The sequence below is a fragment of the Molossus molossus genome, unplaced genomic scaffold (assembly GCF_014108415.1).
Source record: "Molossus molossus isolate mMolMol1 unplaced genomic scaffold, mMolMol1.p scaffold_m16_p_3, whole genome shotgun sequence".
NCBI classification, from domain to species: Eukaryota; Metazoa; Chordata; class Mammalia; order Chiroptera; family Molossidae; genus Molossus; species Molossus molossus.
Window position 1 is genome coordinate 48652201 of NW_023425366.1, and position 20295 is coordinate 48672495.

Sequence of the window (20295 nt, forward strand, 5' to 3'; positions counted from 1 at the left end):
GTAAATGTATATTTAGCATTGTAAGAAAATGCCAAACTGTCTTCCAAAGTGGCTGTATTATTTTGAATGCCCACCAGCAGTGGATGAGAGTTCATTTTGTTCCGCATCCCTGCCAGTGTTTGGTGGTGTCAGGATTCCAGACCTCAGCCATTTTATTTTTTACTTGGTGTTCCATTCCCAGAAGTACTGCAATACTGGGTTGATGGGCACAGTGGAGGGAGCAAGCTTCTATCCATCTCCCTGCTCCATTAAATGTAAAAATACATTTAATATAATGTCTCCAGACAGAGGCGTATCAGACATTAAACTGATGAGAATAGATACTAGATCTTAGCCAAAAGGCTGAGAAACAATACACTTTGGCCATTTTAATAGGTGTGTAGTGGTACCTTACTGTTTTAATTTGCATTATCCTCGTGACATATGATGTGGAATATCTTTTCATATGCTTATTTGCCATCTGTATATCTCTTTGGGAGAGGTGTCTGTTAAGGTCTTTGGCCCATTTTTAAAATTAGGCTTTTTTTTTTTATTGTTGAGTTTTAAGAGTTCTTTATGTATCTGGGATAACAGTTCTTTTTCAGGTATGTCTTTTGCAAATCGTTTCTCCCAGTCTGTGATTTGTCTTCTCATTTTTTTGCCATTATCTTTCACAGAATAGAAATTTACATTTTAATTCTAGCTTAAAAATGATTTCTTTCACAGATTGTGTCTTTGGTGTTGTATCTAAAAGGACATCACCATACCCAAGGTCACATAGGTTTTCTCCTGTGTCATCCTCTAAGAGTTTTATAGTTTTGTGATTTGCTTTTTTTGTCTTTGATATTCAGCAGTTTTACTATGGTGTGACTAGGTGTAGATATCTTTTTATTTATCTTCTCAAGGTTTGTTGGGCTACTTGGATCTGTGGTTTGATATCTTGTCAATTTTGGAAAATACTTCATTTTTATCTCCATAGACATTTCTTCTGACACATTCTTTCTCTTTTTACACACGTTAGATTTTTTTGCTTTGTCCTTTATTTCTCTTCACTGTTTTACATTAGTCTCTTTGAACTTTATTCCAGGATATTATTCTCACCTCTCTTCTAGTTTACTAATTCTCACTACAGTGTTTTGAATCTGCTATTAAGCCTCATCCATTAACATATTAACCCTTGTATTTTTCAAAGACAGAATTTGTATTTTTATTCAAATTTGCTGTGTTTTCCTCCACTTTTAAAAAATGACTTTTAGTTTTCTATGGAAATTCTTGATTTAATCTATCTCTTTGAACATAATACATAAACTCATAAGCTCTAAATTTTATAATCTCAGCTTCTGGAACATTGCTGATTTGTTCCTGTTGGTTTTTTGTTCATTCATCATGTCTTGTCTCTTTATGTGCCTGGTGGTTTTATGAGTGTGTTTAAGGCATCCATATAGGATCCATATCAAGATTTGAAAAGATATGGGTTGCAGCCCCTTTGAGGGTTTGTCTATTTATGGTTCATCCTTATTCTTGGAGTCTCAACTTAAAGGGTATGGGGTTTCCCATGCTTTCACCTCTGGCAGGTCTCAATCTATAGTTTTGTCTCCCTTGCTCTGTGAGACTATGAAAAGCTCTGCTCCACTTCTCAGTCTTAGATGTCTCTTCTAGATGTCCCTAAGGGAAAAACTGCCCTACATATCTGATTCATTTCTCTGGATATTCTTCTCTTGGATCTTTGTCTACTGATTCTTAACTGCCTCTTTAGTTCTCGGATGTCTTTTAGTCACACACCTCTCCCCCAATGTTTTTCTGCTTTTCCTTATTGGAAGGTATTTGTATCAATTCCCTATTACTGGAAATTGAAGCACTTTTTTCCTTGCTGTTAAAACTTATCCATTGAGATACTAATACTTCTTTCTGTATTAACATTTTAGATTATCAAAATACTATCTTTGTAATAAGTATATTAAAAGGATAGCCCTGGCCGGTTTGGCTCAGCGGTTAGAGTGTTGGCCTGAGGACCGGAGAGTCCAGGGTTTGATTCTCACTAAGGGCACATACCTCGGTTGCAGTTTGTCCCTAGCCCCGGTTGGGGTCGTGTGGGTGGCAACCACTCGATGTGTCTCTTTCACATCAATGTTTCTCTCTCTCTCCCTCCTGCTCTATCTGAAGGTGGGTGCAGAAATGTCCTTGGGTGAGGATTTAAAAAAAGGACAAAAAAATTTAAAGGAGCAGAAAAATGTTAATGCCAGCAGTGAGAGGCAGGTACTATTACTAGTTCCTTATTGTCAAAGAGCTAATTATGGGTATGGGGGTAGGAAAGAGTTTGGAGATAAGCTTAGTTTGGATAATCTGAGTATGAGGTGCTTAAGATATCTGAGTAGAGTTGTGCTTGAGACATTTAGATATTAAATAGATGGTTTGATATAAGATCAGTGTGGAGATCTGGATTTGGATACTAAAAGCAGAAAGTTGAAGGGCAGTGGTGATTGTAGACTCTTCCACTGTTAAGAGTAACACAGTTTGAGAAGGGACAGGCTAATGATTACCCTTCTTCAGGATAGTGTAAAGAAGACCAACATATACAGCCTCACATTTGTATATATAGGTTATGTATCAATGGGAAAAATAGTTTTATCCCATATTTAATGTCTTTGGTTTATTTGTTTGTTTTTTATTTAGTTATTTATAATCCTGACCTGAGGGTATTTTTTCATTGATCTTCAGATAGATGTGGGGGGGCGGGAGAGAGAAAGAGAGAAACATCAATGGGAGACACATCAATTGGTTGCCTCCTGCATGACCCTGACCAGGGCCAGGGATCAAACTACAACCAAAGTACGTGCCCTTGACCGCAATTGAACCCGAGACTCTGGTCTGAAGGCTGACGCTCTAACTACTGAGCAAAACTGGCCAGGTGGATCTTTTTTTTTTTAAGCCTAAAAATCCTAAAAGCTAAATAGTAGTTATATTAAACAGTATTATAGTATGAAATACTTGTTAGTGTTTTAGATCTAATCACAAAATAGATTAAGCCCTGAATGAAGTTTAGGATTTCAGACTTGCTAATAATTCATATTTAGTATATTTAGTATTGTTAATCTCTTGTTCTCATAAATGTGTATAATAATGAAATCACAATGTTGAAGAGTAATCAAACTATATTAATTAAGTACACTAAATAAGTATTAAAAATAAATGACTTTCATGCTGAATCTGTTTAGAGAGAGAGAGAGAAAATCCAAGCAGCAGCACTCTTGTATTTACTGTTTAAATAACCATTGGTACTACAGATAAAAAGAGGGATGACTTCATTTAAGGTTTTTGGTGATATAAATTATTTTAGTTCCATATCAGACTAGTTCTTTAAGTAGATGTGCACAAAGGGCAGCTAACGATAGACCAGAAATTCATGACTACATACTTAGGTATTTTTAACATATAATTGGAGTTATCTTTTTGTTTCTACAGCTTTAATTGTATTTTGATAACTTTGCTATGTGTTTGGTAATTAAACAAGAGATATTCTAATATGGAAATTTGATTTAACAGAGCTACAATAGAAGAGGCGTACTCCAGGTCAATGACAAAACTAGCAAAATCTGCAAGCAATTATTCACAACTTGGGTGAGTTCATTTCTTTGGAGAACTCTTTTTTTAAAAAAATCCTCACCCGAGGGTATTTTTTTCCATTTATCTTCAGATAGAGTGGGAGGGGGTGAGAGAGAGAGAGAGAGAGAGAGAGAGAGAGAGAGAGAGAGAAACATCAACTTGAGAGAGAGAGACATCAACTGGCTGCCTCCTGCATGACCCTAATCAGAGTCAGGGACCAAACCGCAACTGAGGTATGTGCCCTTGACCAGAATCAAACCTGCAACTTTTAGGTCCGCAGGCTGATGCTCTAACCACTGAGCCAAACCAGCCAGGGCTGGAGAACTCTTTTTTAGTATTGATTTAGGCAAAGTTCTTCAGAATATTAGGTTTCATTGAGGATATAATAGTTCATAAATGTAAAATAGATAATAATGTACTTATTTAAAATGTACCTGTGAATATATTCTTGACTTGATTGAAAATATAATTGAGCCCAGCTGGTGTGGCTCAGTGGTTGAGCACTGACCCATGCACCAAGAAGCCGCCAGTTCGATTCCCGGTCAGGACACAATGCCCAGGTTGTGGGCCAAATCCCCAATGAGGGGCATGCAGGATGCAGCCACTTGATGTTCTCTCTCATCGATGTTTCTCTTTCTCCCTCTCCCTTCTCTCTTTAAAATCAGTGAAGAAAAATTATATTAAAAAATGTATTCTTTGGAAAATGAATGATAATAATAAAAAATATGTTTAAAATAAGATGTGCTGCCCTGGCCGGTTTGGCTCAGCGGTTGGAGCTTCAGCCTACGGTCCAGAGAGACCCAGGTTCGGTTTTTGCTGGGAGGACGTGCCTCCGTTACGGTTTATCCTTGGCCCTGGTTGGGCCTTGTGGGAGGCAGCCACTCGATGTGTCCCTTTCACATCGATGTTTCTCTCTCTCTCTCTCTTGCTCTCTCTCCTTCCCACTCTATCTGAACAAAAAAATGGAAAAATGTCCTCGGGTGAGGATAAAAAAAAAATAAAATAAAATGAGATGTACTTATAGCCATAATAACTCTGGGAAGAATAATTGTACAGTTTGAACCATAACAGCTCTGGAAGGAATACTTAATATGATTTAATTATTTAAAATTTGGAGAGAAATTGTATTTTAGTTCAGATGTGAAAGTTAGTCTAACATTTATAAAGATTTTTATAGTGAATTTAGCAAAAGATTCCTCTGTATATGGATTTCTGATGAATCCGTGAATCTCCTAAAATTTTATGTAAATTTTTGTGTAGGTATTATTGATGAAGAGGATCTATACCAGTTATCAGATTGACATACGGTTTTGTGATTCAAAAAACTGGTTAAGAATGACTATTTTATGAAAGTATTCTGTAGTGTCGTTGAGTTTAAATAAAACTCTTTCTACTTTGTGGCCTGGAAAGAGAAGAGTTGGATTCTCAGTTCATCCACAGAGGAGTGACACTGTCCACTATATAAGTGCTGATAGCCACAGCTCAGAGGACCTTTTGTAGCTATGTACACTGGCTGGAAAGGATGGGTAATTAGCACCTTTTTTACCTAGAGAAGAGTGGGGACTAGTAGTTGTTTACTTTTGTTTTCTGCCTCCTAGTTCTCCTCCAGTTCTTTCCCTTCCACTCCCTGAACATTACTTCATTCATTCATTCTTTTTTCCATCTTTCTCCTTACTTTTCTTGTAGCCTTCTATTTCTAGAGCCTCCATTTATTTATTTAAAATATATGTTTTTATTGATTTTTTTTTTTTTTAGAGAGAGAAGAAGGGAGAGAGAGATAGAAACATCAATGTGAGAAACACTGATCAACTGCCTCCTGCCTGCCCCCTGCTGGGGATCGAGCCCACAACTGGGGCATGTGCCCTGACCTGGAATCGAACCTGGACCTTTCAGTCCATGGGACTATATAGAGCCTCCATTTAAACATGCCTCTTCTAAAACATAATTTCTTCTTTATTCACCACAGTAGAAGGGTCAGAAAGTAACCAGAATAACAAGCTATCTTTAACCAATTGGCCATAGTTTTATTATAAGAAATTCTAACCTATTTTTAGTAATCAAAAGGGAGATAGAAAAAAACCATGGATTGACTTTATCTATGTTTCCTTGATAATAAAGTTACTGACAACATTTCTGTCTTTGGAATGTGTGCTGCTCATAAATAATAGGCAATGTTTATTTTTTGTATTAATGTCATCTCAAGATCATAAAGATTTTAAATATTAATGTTTTTGTTTACTGTTACAGATTTAGGCGAGAAATTGAATTTTACCTTTTTGCAGTTAGTTGCATTTAAACATATTTTGGATTTGTCAGTTTTCTTAGTGCTTATTATACATTTGTATGATATATTAAAAATTATGTATGCCAAACTTTTGTTAAATGGAATGATATTTGAAATTCCTTAAAGAAGCCTATATTTAAAGAAATCTTATGTTGAACTGCTTTTCACTGTAAAGAATCTTTTGGTAAAAGGACACACACTATCTTATCTGCTTTGTGAAGTCTCGACTATCACATATCAGGTTTACCTGAAGTGGTGTACAAGTCTTTTGATGCTGTAGTGAGTGGATACATTTCAGGTGTCTTTTTCTTTCTAAACTTTTTATCTACTTGCCAGATTTAGTGCTGATGAGATCTTACAGTGTGAAGTGAGATCTAATCAGAACAATTCTGAGTATTTTAATAATCCTCTTTGAACATCTTTACTGTTGCTTAAAATGAGCATTGTTAGTTAGCTTTCCCACTGGGTAGGAAATGTAATAATTGGCACAGAGGACATATTAGATAAGTAATTTCTTTCTTTATCCTCTTGACTTAGTGATCATTGCTGCTATTTGCTTTGTTTTCTATTAGAAGTTTTGTCATAAAACAAAGCAAGTCCTGTTGAAAATATCTTAGGAAGTACTGGAGGAAAGCATAGGATAAATAAGATCTTAGATCATTCTCTATTGACCAAATTAGTTTAACTGTTGCCATTCTAAGTACTATCTAAGCTATTATAGTAAGAAATTCTTGGAAGTAGTTGAACCTGCTAAAAATATGAAATTCTCAATATTGAGAAAAGGTGGTAGGAAAGTATGTCATGCATCCTGAACCATGTAATAGAAGGGGGACTCTCTTAATGTTTGTTGAAGTACACAGATAGATAAAATTATAATGGCCCTCAAAAGGTTTCAGGTAATAGTTTTAAAATAATTTTTATATAATAATAATGAAGACACTTAAAAATCATGTGCAAGTTTAAACTTTTTCATGTTTAAATTCAAAGAAACTTGCCCTGGCTGGTTTGGCTCAGCGGTTAGAGGGTCAGCCTGCGGACCAATGAGTTGTGGGTTCGATTTTGGTCAAGGGCACGTGCCTCGGTTTCGATTTGTCCCCGGCCCTGGCCAGGTTGTGCAGGAGGCAACCAGTCAATGTGTCTCTATCACATAGATGTTTCTGTCTGTCTCTCTGTCTCTCCCTCCTTCCCTCCCACTCTAGCTAATGATAAATAGAAAAATATTCTCAGGTGAGGAATAAAAAATAAATAAATAAATTCAAAGGAACTTTTGTTTTTGATAGAGCACTAAATTGTCTAAATTAAAATTTGATAGGTTAATTTTTAACACTAGACAGTGATTAGAACTGCTTCTGCTACAAGTTTAAATAGCTAAGTCAACTCGGAAAGTAATATAATATAATATAATTAAGTGAAGGCCATAGCCAGACATGTGGTAAGTACTTAACCCATTTCTGTGTACCTGAGGTCCAGAAATATTATACTTAATTATTTAATGTATTTAATTATTTATTTCATTAACCAAGGACTTAAAAAGGTCAGTTTGTCAGTCATTTAATTTTTAATTAATTTCATTTAATTTTTTTACCTAATAATGTTATATTCAGCAATTTTAAATCCACTAGTTTTATTTTGGAGCCTTAAACTTTTTTTTCTTTTATTAAATTATTGCCATATTTTCTTTCATTTAGAACATTTGCACCAGTGTGGGATGTGTTCAAAACATCTACAGAGAAATTAGCTAATTGTCACTTGGATCTTGTTAGAAAATTACAAGAATTAATAAAGGAAGTTCAGAAGTATGGAGAAGAACAAGTAAAGTCTCATAAAAAGGTATCAATTTTTCCTTGCTAAAGGATTGATTTGTCAGATAGGGAGTGCTTTACAGTTTGATTATTTTTAATGAAACATTTTATACCAAACAGACTAAAGAAGAAGTTGCAGGAACTCTGGAAGCTGTTCAAACCATTCAGAGCATAACTCAGGCTCTCCAGAAATCCAAGGAAAATTACAATGCCAAGTGTGTAGAACAAGAACGTTTGAAAAAGGAAGGAGCTACACAAAGGGAAATAGAAAAGGTAATTATAATAAAAATAATTTCCTTATGGTTTCAAAGCACTGTCTTATACAAGAGTACATTTAATCTTCAAACATTCAAGAATGATCTCATATTTAAGATGAAGACACTGTGCCTCTGAGTGTTAGTGATAAACCTGAGTGAAACAGAAGTAGGCTTGCAAAATATGTTATGTATGGTAAATAGATCAGCAGATACATAAAAAGGAATGATTTCTTTTTGTCAGTAACACTTTACAGATATATTTCTAATAAGATAATTGATGAGATACTGCTTGGTATAAGGTTTAACAGTGAGGTAAAACTTTTTTTGAAGCAAGACTTTGGTATAGTTAGAAAGGCATAAACACTTGAAGATAAGCCTTAAATATAGGTTGTGGTCAATTTATTGCTGACTTTGAGCACATTTATGTAGTATTGTGGTAAACCACAACCCTTTCCCCACTTGCATTTTAATTAAAAGTAGGTTTTTCCCCCCCTTTCAAAACAGTTTAACCATTCATTTGTTTGATGTGGTGCAGATTCTGTTAGGAATGACATAGGGAGTGATACTTTTGAAAGCTTTGTAAAGTGTTGAAATATCCAGGAAAAAAAGAAAACCAAATTATAACGATATTATAATTATAATAATCATGAAAGTGTGCATACATGGGCAGAAACTAGAAGAGAATATAGAAAAATAAAAACAATTGATAGAATTTGGGGTAATATATTCCCTTTAATATTTGTGAAATAAATATTGGGAGGGGCAGAAAGATGAGGCTTAGGTAGTTCACAGTTTTAAAGCACCCTCCATTCCAGACACAGCAATTATGAATAAAATGTCAAAAGGGAAAACAAAACAAATAACAGGGTCCAAAAGAGTACTACCTTGGTGAATCAGAAATGGTACAGAAACCTGAAATGGCATGTAGAAACTGATTATGCAGGCTTGTTAGACTCACAGTCCTAAGTTAGGCCGTGGATGTTGTCTTTTGTATGGTAAAGGGGAACTAAATGTTTCACATTTAAGATAATTGCAAGGACCAGCAATTACTTGGAAGATCTCAGGAAACAGGCTCAACAGTTGGAAAATGAACCTGAAACTAGTTTTCCTCAGTAAACTACGTACAAGTTACAGTCACGTGGCAGAGATGGAAGACATGGCAGGCATAGCTCTGACCTAACACCCCTTTTAAATGGATCAAGCCAAGATAGAATGTTCGAAACAATGGCAGTTGAGATTGAACAGCTTTTGGCAAGGCTTACAGGAGTAAATGATAAAATGGCAGAATATACTATCAGTGTGGGTATCCCCTCTGTGAATGTGACCCTGATATACATTACAGTGACATAGATATTGCAAGATTATACACATGAATTCCATATAACCAAAGCAAACTTTATGGCAATATGGGAAAGGGAGAATCTCATGGGATTAATACAAAATGATATTGAGTCATATAAAAGTGGGTCTGGAGTAAACAGAAGAACTGAACTATTTTTTTTTGTTTTGTTTTGTTAATCTTCACCTAAGGATATTTTTTTCATTGAATTTTTTAGAGAAAGTGGGAGGTGGGGCAGGGTGGGGGCGGGACATTGATATGAGAGCGCTACATCAATTGATTGCCTCCTGCCCACACCCCGATCAGGGCCTGAGTGTCGAACTTGCAACCCAGGTGCGCGCCCTTGATGGAGAATTGAACCTGCTACCCTCTGGTCCTTGGGCTGACACTCTAACCACTCACTGAGTGCACCAGCCAGGTCTAAACTACTTTTAAAATTTTTTAGTTTTTATTTATTTGTTTTCTTTTTATTGAATTTATTGGGGTGACACTAGTTAACAAAATTAATAGATTTCAGGTGCACAATTCCACATCATACCATCTGTACACTGTATAGAGTGTTTACCACCCCAAGTCAAGTCTCTTTATCATCATTTATCTCCTCCGTACACTCCTCCACCTCTCCTCCTCCTGCAGGCAATCACCACACTGTTGTCCATTTTCATGAGTTTTTTTCCTCTCTTTTTTTCCTTTTTTGCTCAGTCCCTCCACCTCCTGCCACCAAGTCCCTGAACCATCTGCGCCCCCCCAATAGCTGTCACTCTGTTATTGATCTATGAGTCTTATCTTTCTTTTTCTTATTAGTTCATTTTGCTCATTAGATTCCATATATGAGTGAAGTGATAACTCATTGTGGTGTTAATTTGCATGTATCTGATGATCAGTGAGGTTGAATATCTTTTCATATGTCTTTTGGTCATCTGTATGTCCTCTTTGGAGAAGTGTCTATTCAGGTTCTTTGCCAATTATTTAATGGGATTGATTTTGTTTTGGTTTTGGTGTTGAGTTTTGTAAGTTAGTGATAAATTTTGGATATTGTGCCCTTATGAGATGTATCATTGGTGAATCTGTTCTCCCATTCAGTGGGTTGTCTTTTCATTTGGTTGATGATTTCCTTTGCCAAAAGCTTTTTAGTTTGATGTAGTTCCATTTGTTTATTTTTTTCCCTTTGTTTCACTTGTCTGAGAAGATACATCAGAAAAAATATTGTTACGAGAAATATCTGAGATTTTACTACTTATGTTTCTTTTAGGATTTTCATGTTTTTTTTTAAATTATTTTTTATTTTATTTTTTTTAATCCTCACCTGAGGACATTTTTTGATAGTTCAGATAGAGTTGGAGGGAGGGAGAGAGAGAGAGAGAAACATTGACGTGAAAGGGACACATTGAGTGGTTGCCATCCGCATGACCCAATCAAACCCAGGGACAAACTGCAACCGAGGTACGTGCCCTTAGCGGAAACCAAACCCAGGTCTCTCTGGACCTCAGGCTGACGCTCTAACCGCTGAGCCAAACCGGCTAGGGCGGATTTTTATGGTTTTGAGTCTAACATTTAAGTCTTCATTTTGAGTGTATTCTTGTATATGGTGTAAGAGGTTGCTCTAGTTTTCTTTTTTTTTTTTTTTTTTTTTGCATGTATCTGTCCAATTTCCCCAACACCATTTATTGAATATACTGTCTTTACCCAATTGTATGTTTTTGCCTGCTTTGTCAAATATTAATTGACTATAAAGGCATAGGTTTATTTCTGGGCTTCTATTCTCTTCTATTGATCTATATGTTTGCTTTTATGCCATTAGCACGCTGTTTTGATTACTATGGCCTTTTAGTATAGTTTGATATCAGGTAGCATGATTTCTTCAGCTTTGTTCTTCTTTCTAAAGATTGCTGTGGCTATTGGGGTCCTTTGTGCTCTATATCAATATTTGGAATACTCTAATTCTGTGAAATATAAACTGAACTATTTTTGAAAGAACATGAGCACCTTAAAAAATCAGATCATCTGATAGAAGAGATAATAATAAGCATTGCTGTAGCAACAAAAGAAAATTTGACTTTTCAGAGTGGAATGTTGTAGTCAATTCAGAGCAAAATGAACACTTCAGTCATTTTCCTGTTGTGAACAGCCTGATCCAACAAATCAACCTTTAAAAAATTTTTTTAAATACTTTTTTTTTAAAATTGATTTTTCAGAAAGAGAGGAAGGAAGAAAGAGAGAGAGAAATATGGATTGGATGCCTCCTGCATGCCCCCCACTGGGGACTGAGCCTGCAACTCGAGCATGTGCCCTGACTGGGAATCGAACTGGACCTCTCGGTCCATGGGACAGAGCCCAGTTCACTGAGACTCACTTATCCTGGGTGGTGTTATTAGTGTCTGTATCATCCTATTACTTGCTATGTATGCTTTCTATTGATGGGACATCTCCAGGGACTTTTGATAACTATTACTTTCAGGCCCTGATCTGGAATAAGGAAAAGTAGGAAGGAGAAATTGACTGTCCTGATAATTAGCCTGACCATCAGGATTAATTCAAGACTGATAGTGATGGACTATGTGATATGCTCAGGTTGAGCTGAAACTACCATTTTTTGTGCTGATTTTTCTAACACGTACTTCCTTTTGTTTTTAGTTTTAATAATAATAATAATAATAATAAAGATAATCACAAGGAGCCCCTCTCACGGTATAAAGCTATATAGGTAGGGAAGAAAAAAGGTTCTTGGACTGCTGTCTAGGGCTAAAGCTTTATTGGAAGTTGGGGTTTTTAGCATACTATTCTGACTGTGAATCAGTAAAGCCAAGGAACCAACTCATGACTATTTTGGCTATATCTGCTATATTCTTCCGGGGATGTAATTAAAAACTACTTTTATAGGACTGATAGTAAACTGGGGCTTTGGAGGGCTGGCAGGAGATAACCTGAAAACTAAATGGGAATGGGTGAGCATAAAGGATAGAGCATAAGAAAATTCTAGGAGATACCATTTGCATTGTATTCTATGGAATTGTCCAGCAGTACTGATTGAGAGAGAAGAATGGGGAAAAACCTCCCATTTAAAATAAGTAAACAACCAAAATTCTAGAGCACGTCTAAGAAATCTAATACTAAAACAGACACCAATAAATTTAACAATTGGAATAAGAATTTACTCCAGATGAAATTTAAATTTATAAAATATATGAATAAAAATGTGTGTATCAAGGTTCAAAGATGAATCAATATAAACACATTAAAGAAGATTAAGAAACCAAAAGAGACATAATGAAATAAGATCTACTAGAGAGGAAAACAGCTAATTAGAAAACGTGGAACTGAAAAATATGATTATTGAAATTAGGGGGGGAAAAAAGGAATAGAGAAGACAAACATTGGACTAGATATAGTCAAAGAGAGAATTTGGACAATAGTACTGAAGAAACCCACCCAGAACGTAATATAGAGAAATAAAGGTTACTAACATTCATCTAATAACGAATTTCAGAAGGAAAAGGGGGAGCAAATGGTGGGCAAGTAGTACTTGAATTTAACAGCTGAGAATTTTTCAGAATTGAAATTCAAGAGTCCTCAGATTTACAGTACATTCTTTGTTTTAAGCATGTTAAATAAAGATAAATTTAGACCAAGACACCAGAGAAAAAGAGATTATTAAAAGCTACCAGATATTTCATTTTCCTCACATCTCTGAAATCAGAATGTATCTTCAGTTAATGGTATATAATCACTGTTGTTAAGGTGGCATTTGTGGTATAGTTTCGTTGCTCACGTGAACTTAGTTGTTATAGCAGGTGGCATGATTGTACAATTGCAGTACTTTGATGCTTCAGACCAGTTAGAGGAAGGATAGTTCTAATTATTGTCTGAAAACCTTTTGTTGAGACCTTTAGGTAAGGGTAAGAAAATGTGAGCTCCAGTGTTTGGAAGAAAATAGAGATAATAGGAGAACACTTTTAAGAAATGCTCTTGATGACATTGAGGATAATATGTGGGGAAAAAACAGACCTCAGTGAGCTCTGAATTGGAAAGTAATTGAGGTGAGTCAGAATCTGAATGTGAAGATTTGGGAGTATCTCAAATGATTAATTTTCATTTCCTTCTTATTCTGTCACATAGGAGTAGTGTAGCATAAAAATCTATAAGTCTAAAAGAGCTCTTTTAACAAGTTTAAAATCAAAATTTTGAGTTATAAGAAAGCATTATTTTATGGTTTAATTGAAAGCATTTTTTAATTTTAGTGGTACACAGGTAATGGTGTGCTTAACCATTAATGGTGTGTTAGATATAGTAGCCGCCAAATATGTACATTAAGCATAACTACTAAAAGGAGTGTAATAATAAATCTCCTAAATCAGCAAAAAGAAGAGGACATTGAAACGTATCAATAAGAAGAGAGAAAGGAAATAGAGAGCAAAGTAAAAGAAGGGTACATAGAAAACTCAAAATAAGTTGACAGAAATAAGTAAATATATATCAATAACCCTAATATACATGTAAATGAATTAGACTCCTGTAATTATAAATAGGTTGGCTGTCAAATTGGAAAAAAAAAATCTTATGTAAAACAACTTTAACATTAGGCAGGAGAGACTGTTTCATATAATGAGTCTATTTAGCAGTAAAATAAATATGGATAAAATAAATAAAAGGATAAACTGATAGATACTTGATTTAAAATACTCTGGCCAAAAAAAAAAACTGGAATGGGAGGTATGGATAGAACCTTAAAGCTGGGTTCATGGGATTTATTACTCTTTTTGTGTACCCTAAATTTTCTATTAGAATGCCATGAGTTAAAATGGATAAATGTAAAAAGTATGTTGAGGAAGAAAAGCAAAGTTTCAGAAGAATATGTAGAATTTGGTGCCTTTTACATAATCTTTCATTCTCTGCCAGAAAACCCTTTTATTTATGAGTAAAAATATATTAGGGACATTCATGGGAGCAGTAAGCACTAAGCCGAATGCATGATAGGAGTTACCGTTGTGGAACAAATTGGGAGAATGAGACTGGGAAAGAAATGTGGCCTAATTTGTTTATGTAATATTTAATTTCCCCCCAAAATTTATAAAAATAACACATGCTGTAAAAAGTTGACACTATTTTAAAGTAAAAAAAAAATACTTTAAATACGTGAACTATAGGAACATTTACTTATAGTATATACTGTAACATACACATCAAACAGTGAATTAGTTGGTGTCCATATCATTAATGCAAGTTTTCCTGGTTAAATTAGTTGAAACTTTCTGGAGGGTTAAAATACTTCTGGATTAGATGCTGCTCTTTATTATTTTTTCTGACCACTTGAAAAGTACATATTAACTAGGGATTGCACTTAAAGAAATGATTGAGTCTTGATATAAACCAGAAAAGGTTTAATATAAGGTAATAATTCAGATGAAATTAAGGGGTTTATTTTTTATTAACATTGCAAAACTGTAGCTAGCTTATGGTTGTATCTAAGGGTTGTGAGACTGAAATACAGTCTGTGATTCACTTGCTCAGTGGTGGGGTGGACAGCTGAGAGGAATGGTGCTTTCTTTTGATTGTTCTGCTCAGAGGTGATACACTAGACATGTTAGCAGGTCTCTGATTTAGATATATTCAAATCCAAGTCTAAGTAAATAATTTATTTTGGCCTATAATAAGCTACTGCTGCTGTTCCTTATTATTATAATTCTCATCTGAGGATATGTGTTTTTATAGATTTTTAGGGAGAAAGAGAAAGAGAAAAAAAAAAAAACGAGAGAAACATCGATGGGTTGCTTCCCATATGTGCCCTGATGGAGGATTGAACCTGCATCCTTTTTTTTTGTACAGGATGATGCTCCAGCCAGCTGAGTCACCTGGCCGGGTCTATAATAAGCTTATTATTAACATGAATGTAGATTTAAAAAAAATATTTTTGAACCATTTTTCCTTTGGTGAATTTGAAAGCAAATTCTTATTATGACATAGTATGTGTCTTATCCTCACTCATAGGCCCTTATTTTTATAAAACACCATTTAGAAGGCACTTATATTTGTGGACTATGACTAAGTACTAATTTTATATGTCTATATTTGCTTCATAGAACTTTATTATAAAAATTATAAGCACTTACACATTTTTGTTATATTAGTAAAATGAATAAGATACAAGATTTATTTTATTATCAAAAGGTAATCTGTTAAAGCCCATCTTTTATTTTTGAGAAGAAATGTAGCTATTGCTTATAAACCATAATTTTTTTATTTAAGAACAAATGCCCCAACTTCCCTTTTAATAATGACTTTACAAAAGTGATCAAGTTTGTTACTACTAGGACATTGAGTTTCTATAATTGTATTCTAAGAATTTACAGTATTATTAAGAATATGTACTATTTAGAAAGTTGTTTTGACTTAATATAGTATTGCTGTATAGTTGTTTCCTATGAGAGATGTTTCTTGCTTTAAAAAAATGTAGACGTTCCCAATACAATTACCTTCTGAAATTGCCTCTATGTCCTTTTATATGATAACCTTAGTTTTCTTTTTTTTATTATTTTTATTGATTGATTTTAGAAGGATAGAAAAAGGGAAAGGAAAAGGGAAGAAGGAAGAGAGAGAGAGAAATAGAGTTTGCTTTATTATTCCACTTATTTGTACATTCTTATATGTGCCCTGACCAGAGATCAAACTTACAACCGTGGTATATCAGAACAACACCCTAACTAAGCTACCCAGTCATGAACTTAGTTTTCTCTAAATTTGCTTTTATCGTTATTTAAAACATATTGTGAATCCAATGGAGTACTATGTAGCTGGAAGAAAGAAAGATCTCTTATCCTTTGAGACGACATGGAGGGACCTGGAGAGTATTATCCTAAATGAAACAAGCCAAGCAGAGAAAAACAAATATCACATGGTCTCACTTATTTGGGGAATATAATGAACATAACAGTCTGAGGAATGGGGTAGTACCAGAGACGTGGAAGTGGGGTACAGACTGACAATCCCCTGAAGAGGGGGTGGGGGGAGATAAGCCACAGAACTTATATGCATGTATGCATGAACAATGACATGGACAACAAAGCTGGGGACAGGGCGGGGAGGGGGGGGGGAGTATCAGTGGGGGGGGGGAGAAACATATAACAAAAATAAATCAATTAATTAAAAAAAACACTGTGAATCAACAACATTTTTTATTTTAATTATTTTATTACTAGGTACTTCTTTTGTCAATTTTCCAAGATGCTTTTTTAAGTTGGTATGTAATTTCCTTAAGATTCTAGAATATTTTTACCTTGGAAGAGTGCCAGCTTATGTAAAAAATGTAAGCTAGAATTTAGAAAGGGTATCTTTTTCTTTCTTCATGCTTCCAAATAAGATAAATGAAAATTTATAATTTCCTGTTATCAGGAAGTATGTTCCAAAAGACTTACATATTCACAAGTCCGTGTTAGATCTAGCTCTTAACCTTTGAGATGAAGATAATAATTTCATGATTAGAAATAGTGAACAAATAAGTTGATATGCTGAGTTGAATGGCTAGACCAAGATTTATGGTGAGGATATATAGAGGGAAAAGGTTATACAAATATATTGGTTTAAATTTTATAATTAATATTTCTACCCCTCTTGACTCAGTAAAGATTTGAGTACCAAAACTAGTTAGAAAGAATTCTAGAAACTATTTGAATATAGGAAGAGGAAATGATGTTTCAGGAACCTCCTCCCATCTCTAAAAGTGCTATAATTTTAAGTGTAACAAATAATGTGAAAAAATTACAGGTCTTCTTCTATATGGAGTAATATTTCTCCAGGCAGTCATCTTTTATTTCTAATAGATTATAAATCCATTGTGAGAAACCATTATTGTCTGCAACATAGCAAATCTGTTTACTTGGAAAAATAATTGTTATAGCAAAATATTGTTTGAATTTTTCCTGTTTATAACTATAATAAAAAAATAAGAATTTATTTTATTCTTTTATTATTTATTTTTTCTTTATTGATTTTTAGAGAGAAAAGAAGGGAGAGGGAGAGAGACAGAAACATCAGTGACAGAGAACATTGACTAGCTGCCTCCTGTATGCCCCATCATTGGGGATTTGGCCCACAACCTGGGCATGTGCCCTGACTGGGAATCAAACCAGCAACCTCTTGGTGCATGGGTCAATGCTCAACCACTGAGCTACACCTGCCGGGCAAGAGTTTATTTTAAATACAGGCTGTAGACTAGATTCTTGCCTGTTTTCAATAATTAATTCAAATATTTTCCTGATTGTTAGATTATGAAATGATAATTTGTGTGAAATAGTAAATAAATGTTTTACTTCCTACTGTGTGCCTGTCATGTTATGTGCTAGATGTTAAGAAGGTTACTAAAGGCTAAATACATATTATCTCCTTCTGTTTCCAAGAATCTTTCTTTTTTTGGGGAAAGACATATTGATTAGCGCAGAGCAAGAGGTTAGAGAGAGATTTTAATGTAGGATAGAAGGGGAGGTATTTTATTATGTGCAGAATCTGTATTAGGAAAATAGGAAAGATCCCATGAAATAAATTACTTTTAAAAGTATTGACACGATTGTCTGACCGGTGTGGCTCAGTTGGTTGAGCCATCATCCCATGCACCAGGAGGTCACCAGTTCCATTTCCCAGTCAAGGCACATACCCCAGTTGTGGTTTCAGGCTTGACCCTCGGTGGGGGGTGGGCAGGTGGTAGCCAGTAGATGTTTCTCTCTCATCGATGTTTCTATCTCTCTCTCCCTCTCTTTTCTTCTCTCTCTAAAATCAGTGAAAACATGTAAATAATTAAAAGTGTGGACACAATCACTATGGTTATATTTTGGGGGAATTTTGTATTTTTATTAATTTTCAAAATGCAGATATCTCTAGGGGTGATCACAGTTCATGTCTTTATCAACAGCTGACTCACAGATTGTTAGGCAGCAGAGAAAAAGAGTAGGTGCTAGGATGAGGAACAAGAAAAGAAGGAGGAGCTATCAGTGGGAGTGCATCATTTTGCTAGGCTATGTCATTGAAAATTACTTTATGGACTGAAGGTTGTACACTCTGAAAATTTAGGGAGTTGAAAGAAGAAAGTAAAATCTCTTGGCATAAAAAATCCAAAAAGAAACCTTGATAACCATGCTATTAAAATTGTTTCTAAAATAAATTCTAGCAAAGTTGGCTCTCTGGGTTCCCTAAGAAGGTATTTAGTAAACTCTAAATATTTATCTCATTTGATTGTTGTGTTTGAACGGGGCCAGGATGTTAGAGGAAGGTATAGTAATGTAGTATATAAAATAAGGTTTTATTGGGGAAAGAGTAAAAAAATAAAATATCCATAAGAGCAAACTAGAAAATCATTATAGCCACTTACTTTAGGGATGGAGAGTTTGGTACAACTCTTAGATATAATAACAGCAAAGTATAATGATATATGTTCCTCATTATATTCCTTTTAGAAACCATAATAAGAGCAGATACCATTTATTTTGTAGGTTAAACTATATGCTGGATCCTGTCCCAAGCATAAAAAAATAGGTGATATTGTTCCCACTTTTAGGAATGAGAGAACTATATAAAGCTCAAAGACAAAGTCCAAATGGATAGTAAATGGTAGAGCCAGAATTTGAATCCTGTTTCTTTTGGCTCCAAAACCATTTTCTTTACACAACGTGATGAAGTGGCATTCTATATTTATTCAAGAAGGCAGAAAAGCATAGAACATATATGTTTAATATAATACATTTTAGAGAGATTATAGTAACTTTTTTTAGAGAATAGGGTTCTATGCATTCTTGCAAATCCCAAATTTTCAGATAAACCCAATTTTCTAATTCTTTTTTTTTTTAATCCTCACCCGAGGACTTTTTTTTGCATTTATCTTCAGATAAAGTGGGAGGGGGAGAGAAGGGAGGAGAGAGAAAGGGAGAGAAACAGTGATGTGAGAGAGACACATCGATTGGCTGCCACTTGCAGGACCCCAACTGGGGCTGGGGACAAACTGCAACCGAGGTACATGCCCTAAGCAAGAAGCAAACCCGGGTCTCTCTGGTCTGCAGGCCGACGCTCTAACTGCTAAGCAAAACTGGCCAGGGCCCAATTTTCTAATTCTTATTCTTAGACTTCTGAAGATAGTGATTATTACATATTCATTCTTATTATACACCAATTCCATCTTTTCCAGTTTTACTTAATTCTCCATGGCTCTTAGCAATACTCTTACTCATCAAACTATTACCTGTTGCTTCCTCCACAATCATGGTTTGAAATGTTTTTCATTCTCCAGAAGCTCCCAACTCTACCCTGCTCTTCTTTACTCTTAGTAGACCGTCTCTTGCCTCATCAAGAAAATTAAGATCTTTGTATCTTGAAATCCTAAAGCTTCTTTTTAAAAAAAAAAAAAAAAAATCTGTTTGTAAAAATTGTTTTTTCTTTGTTCATTTTAGAGAGAGGAAGTAAGAGGGAGAGAGAGAAACATCAGTGAGAGAAAACATCGATTGGCCGCCTCCTGCATGCCCCTCACTGGGAATTTGGCTCACAGCCTGGGCAAGTGTCCTGACTGGGAATCGAACTGGCGACCTCTTGGGGCATGGGTTGATGTTCAACTACTGAGCCATACCAGCTGGGCTAAAAAAATCTTTTTTAAGCTTACTTACTTCAACATCTTTTCTTCTTCAAACTTCTTTTGTCTAAATTGATCAATCCTTTGAGAATAGTCAACTTTCTTGATAGCTATGTGTCTGTCCCAATTTATAAGTTACACATAGTTTTTCCTTTTCCTGAATGTCTGTCTTGCACAGAATTTACCTTTACTTCCGTGGCTTTGTTACTTTCTACCAATTTCTAGTAGTTTATGTATGTTATTCTTCTTTCATGAAGTCACTGAGGAAAATATACCTATATAATTTATCTTTATATTCTTCACTGCTCGATATTTAATATATTAGCACTAGAACCGTAATAATATAGTAACATTTTTTAAAAAATTAAAATCTTGGAAAAATAGGCAGTGATTAAAAACAAATTTACAGATTTGCTAGAGTATAATGG

General features: G+C 34.9%; 1 protein-coding gene, 1 non-coding gene and 1 pseudogene across 8 annotated transcripts in view; 2 read left to right on the forward strand and 1 right to left on the reverse strand.

The window, feature by feature from the left end:
- FCHO2 (FCH and mu domain containing endocytic adaptor 2) overlaps positions 1-20295 on the forward strand; it is a 130824-nt gene that overhangs the window by 28423 nt on the left and 82106 nt on the right. For all 7 annotated transcript variants that reach the window (XM_036279600.1, XM_036279599.1, XM_036279596.1 and 4 more), the window contains 3 exons: positions 3523-3597; positions 7555-7696; positions 7789-7941. In XM_036279600.1, the coding sequence (XP_036135493.1) occupies positions 3523-3597; positions 7555-7696; positions 7789-7941 (370 nt within the window). The remainder of the gene's footprint in view (positions 1-3522; positions 3598-7554; positions 7697-7788; positions 7942-20295) is intronic.
- On the reverse strand, positions 162-354 carry LOC118643072. The gene has a single exon (XR_004961953.1). It is a non-coding gene; the product is annotated as a U2 spliceosomal RNA (small nuclear RNA).
- Positions 8694-11774, forward strand: LOC118641942 (annotated as a pseudogene).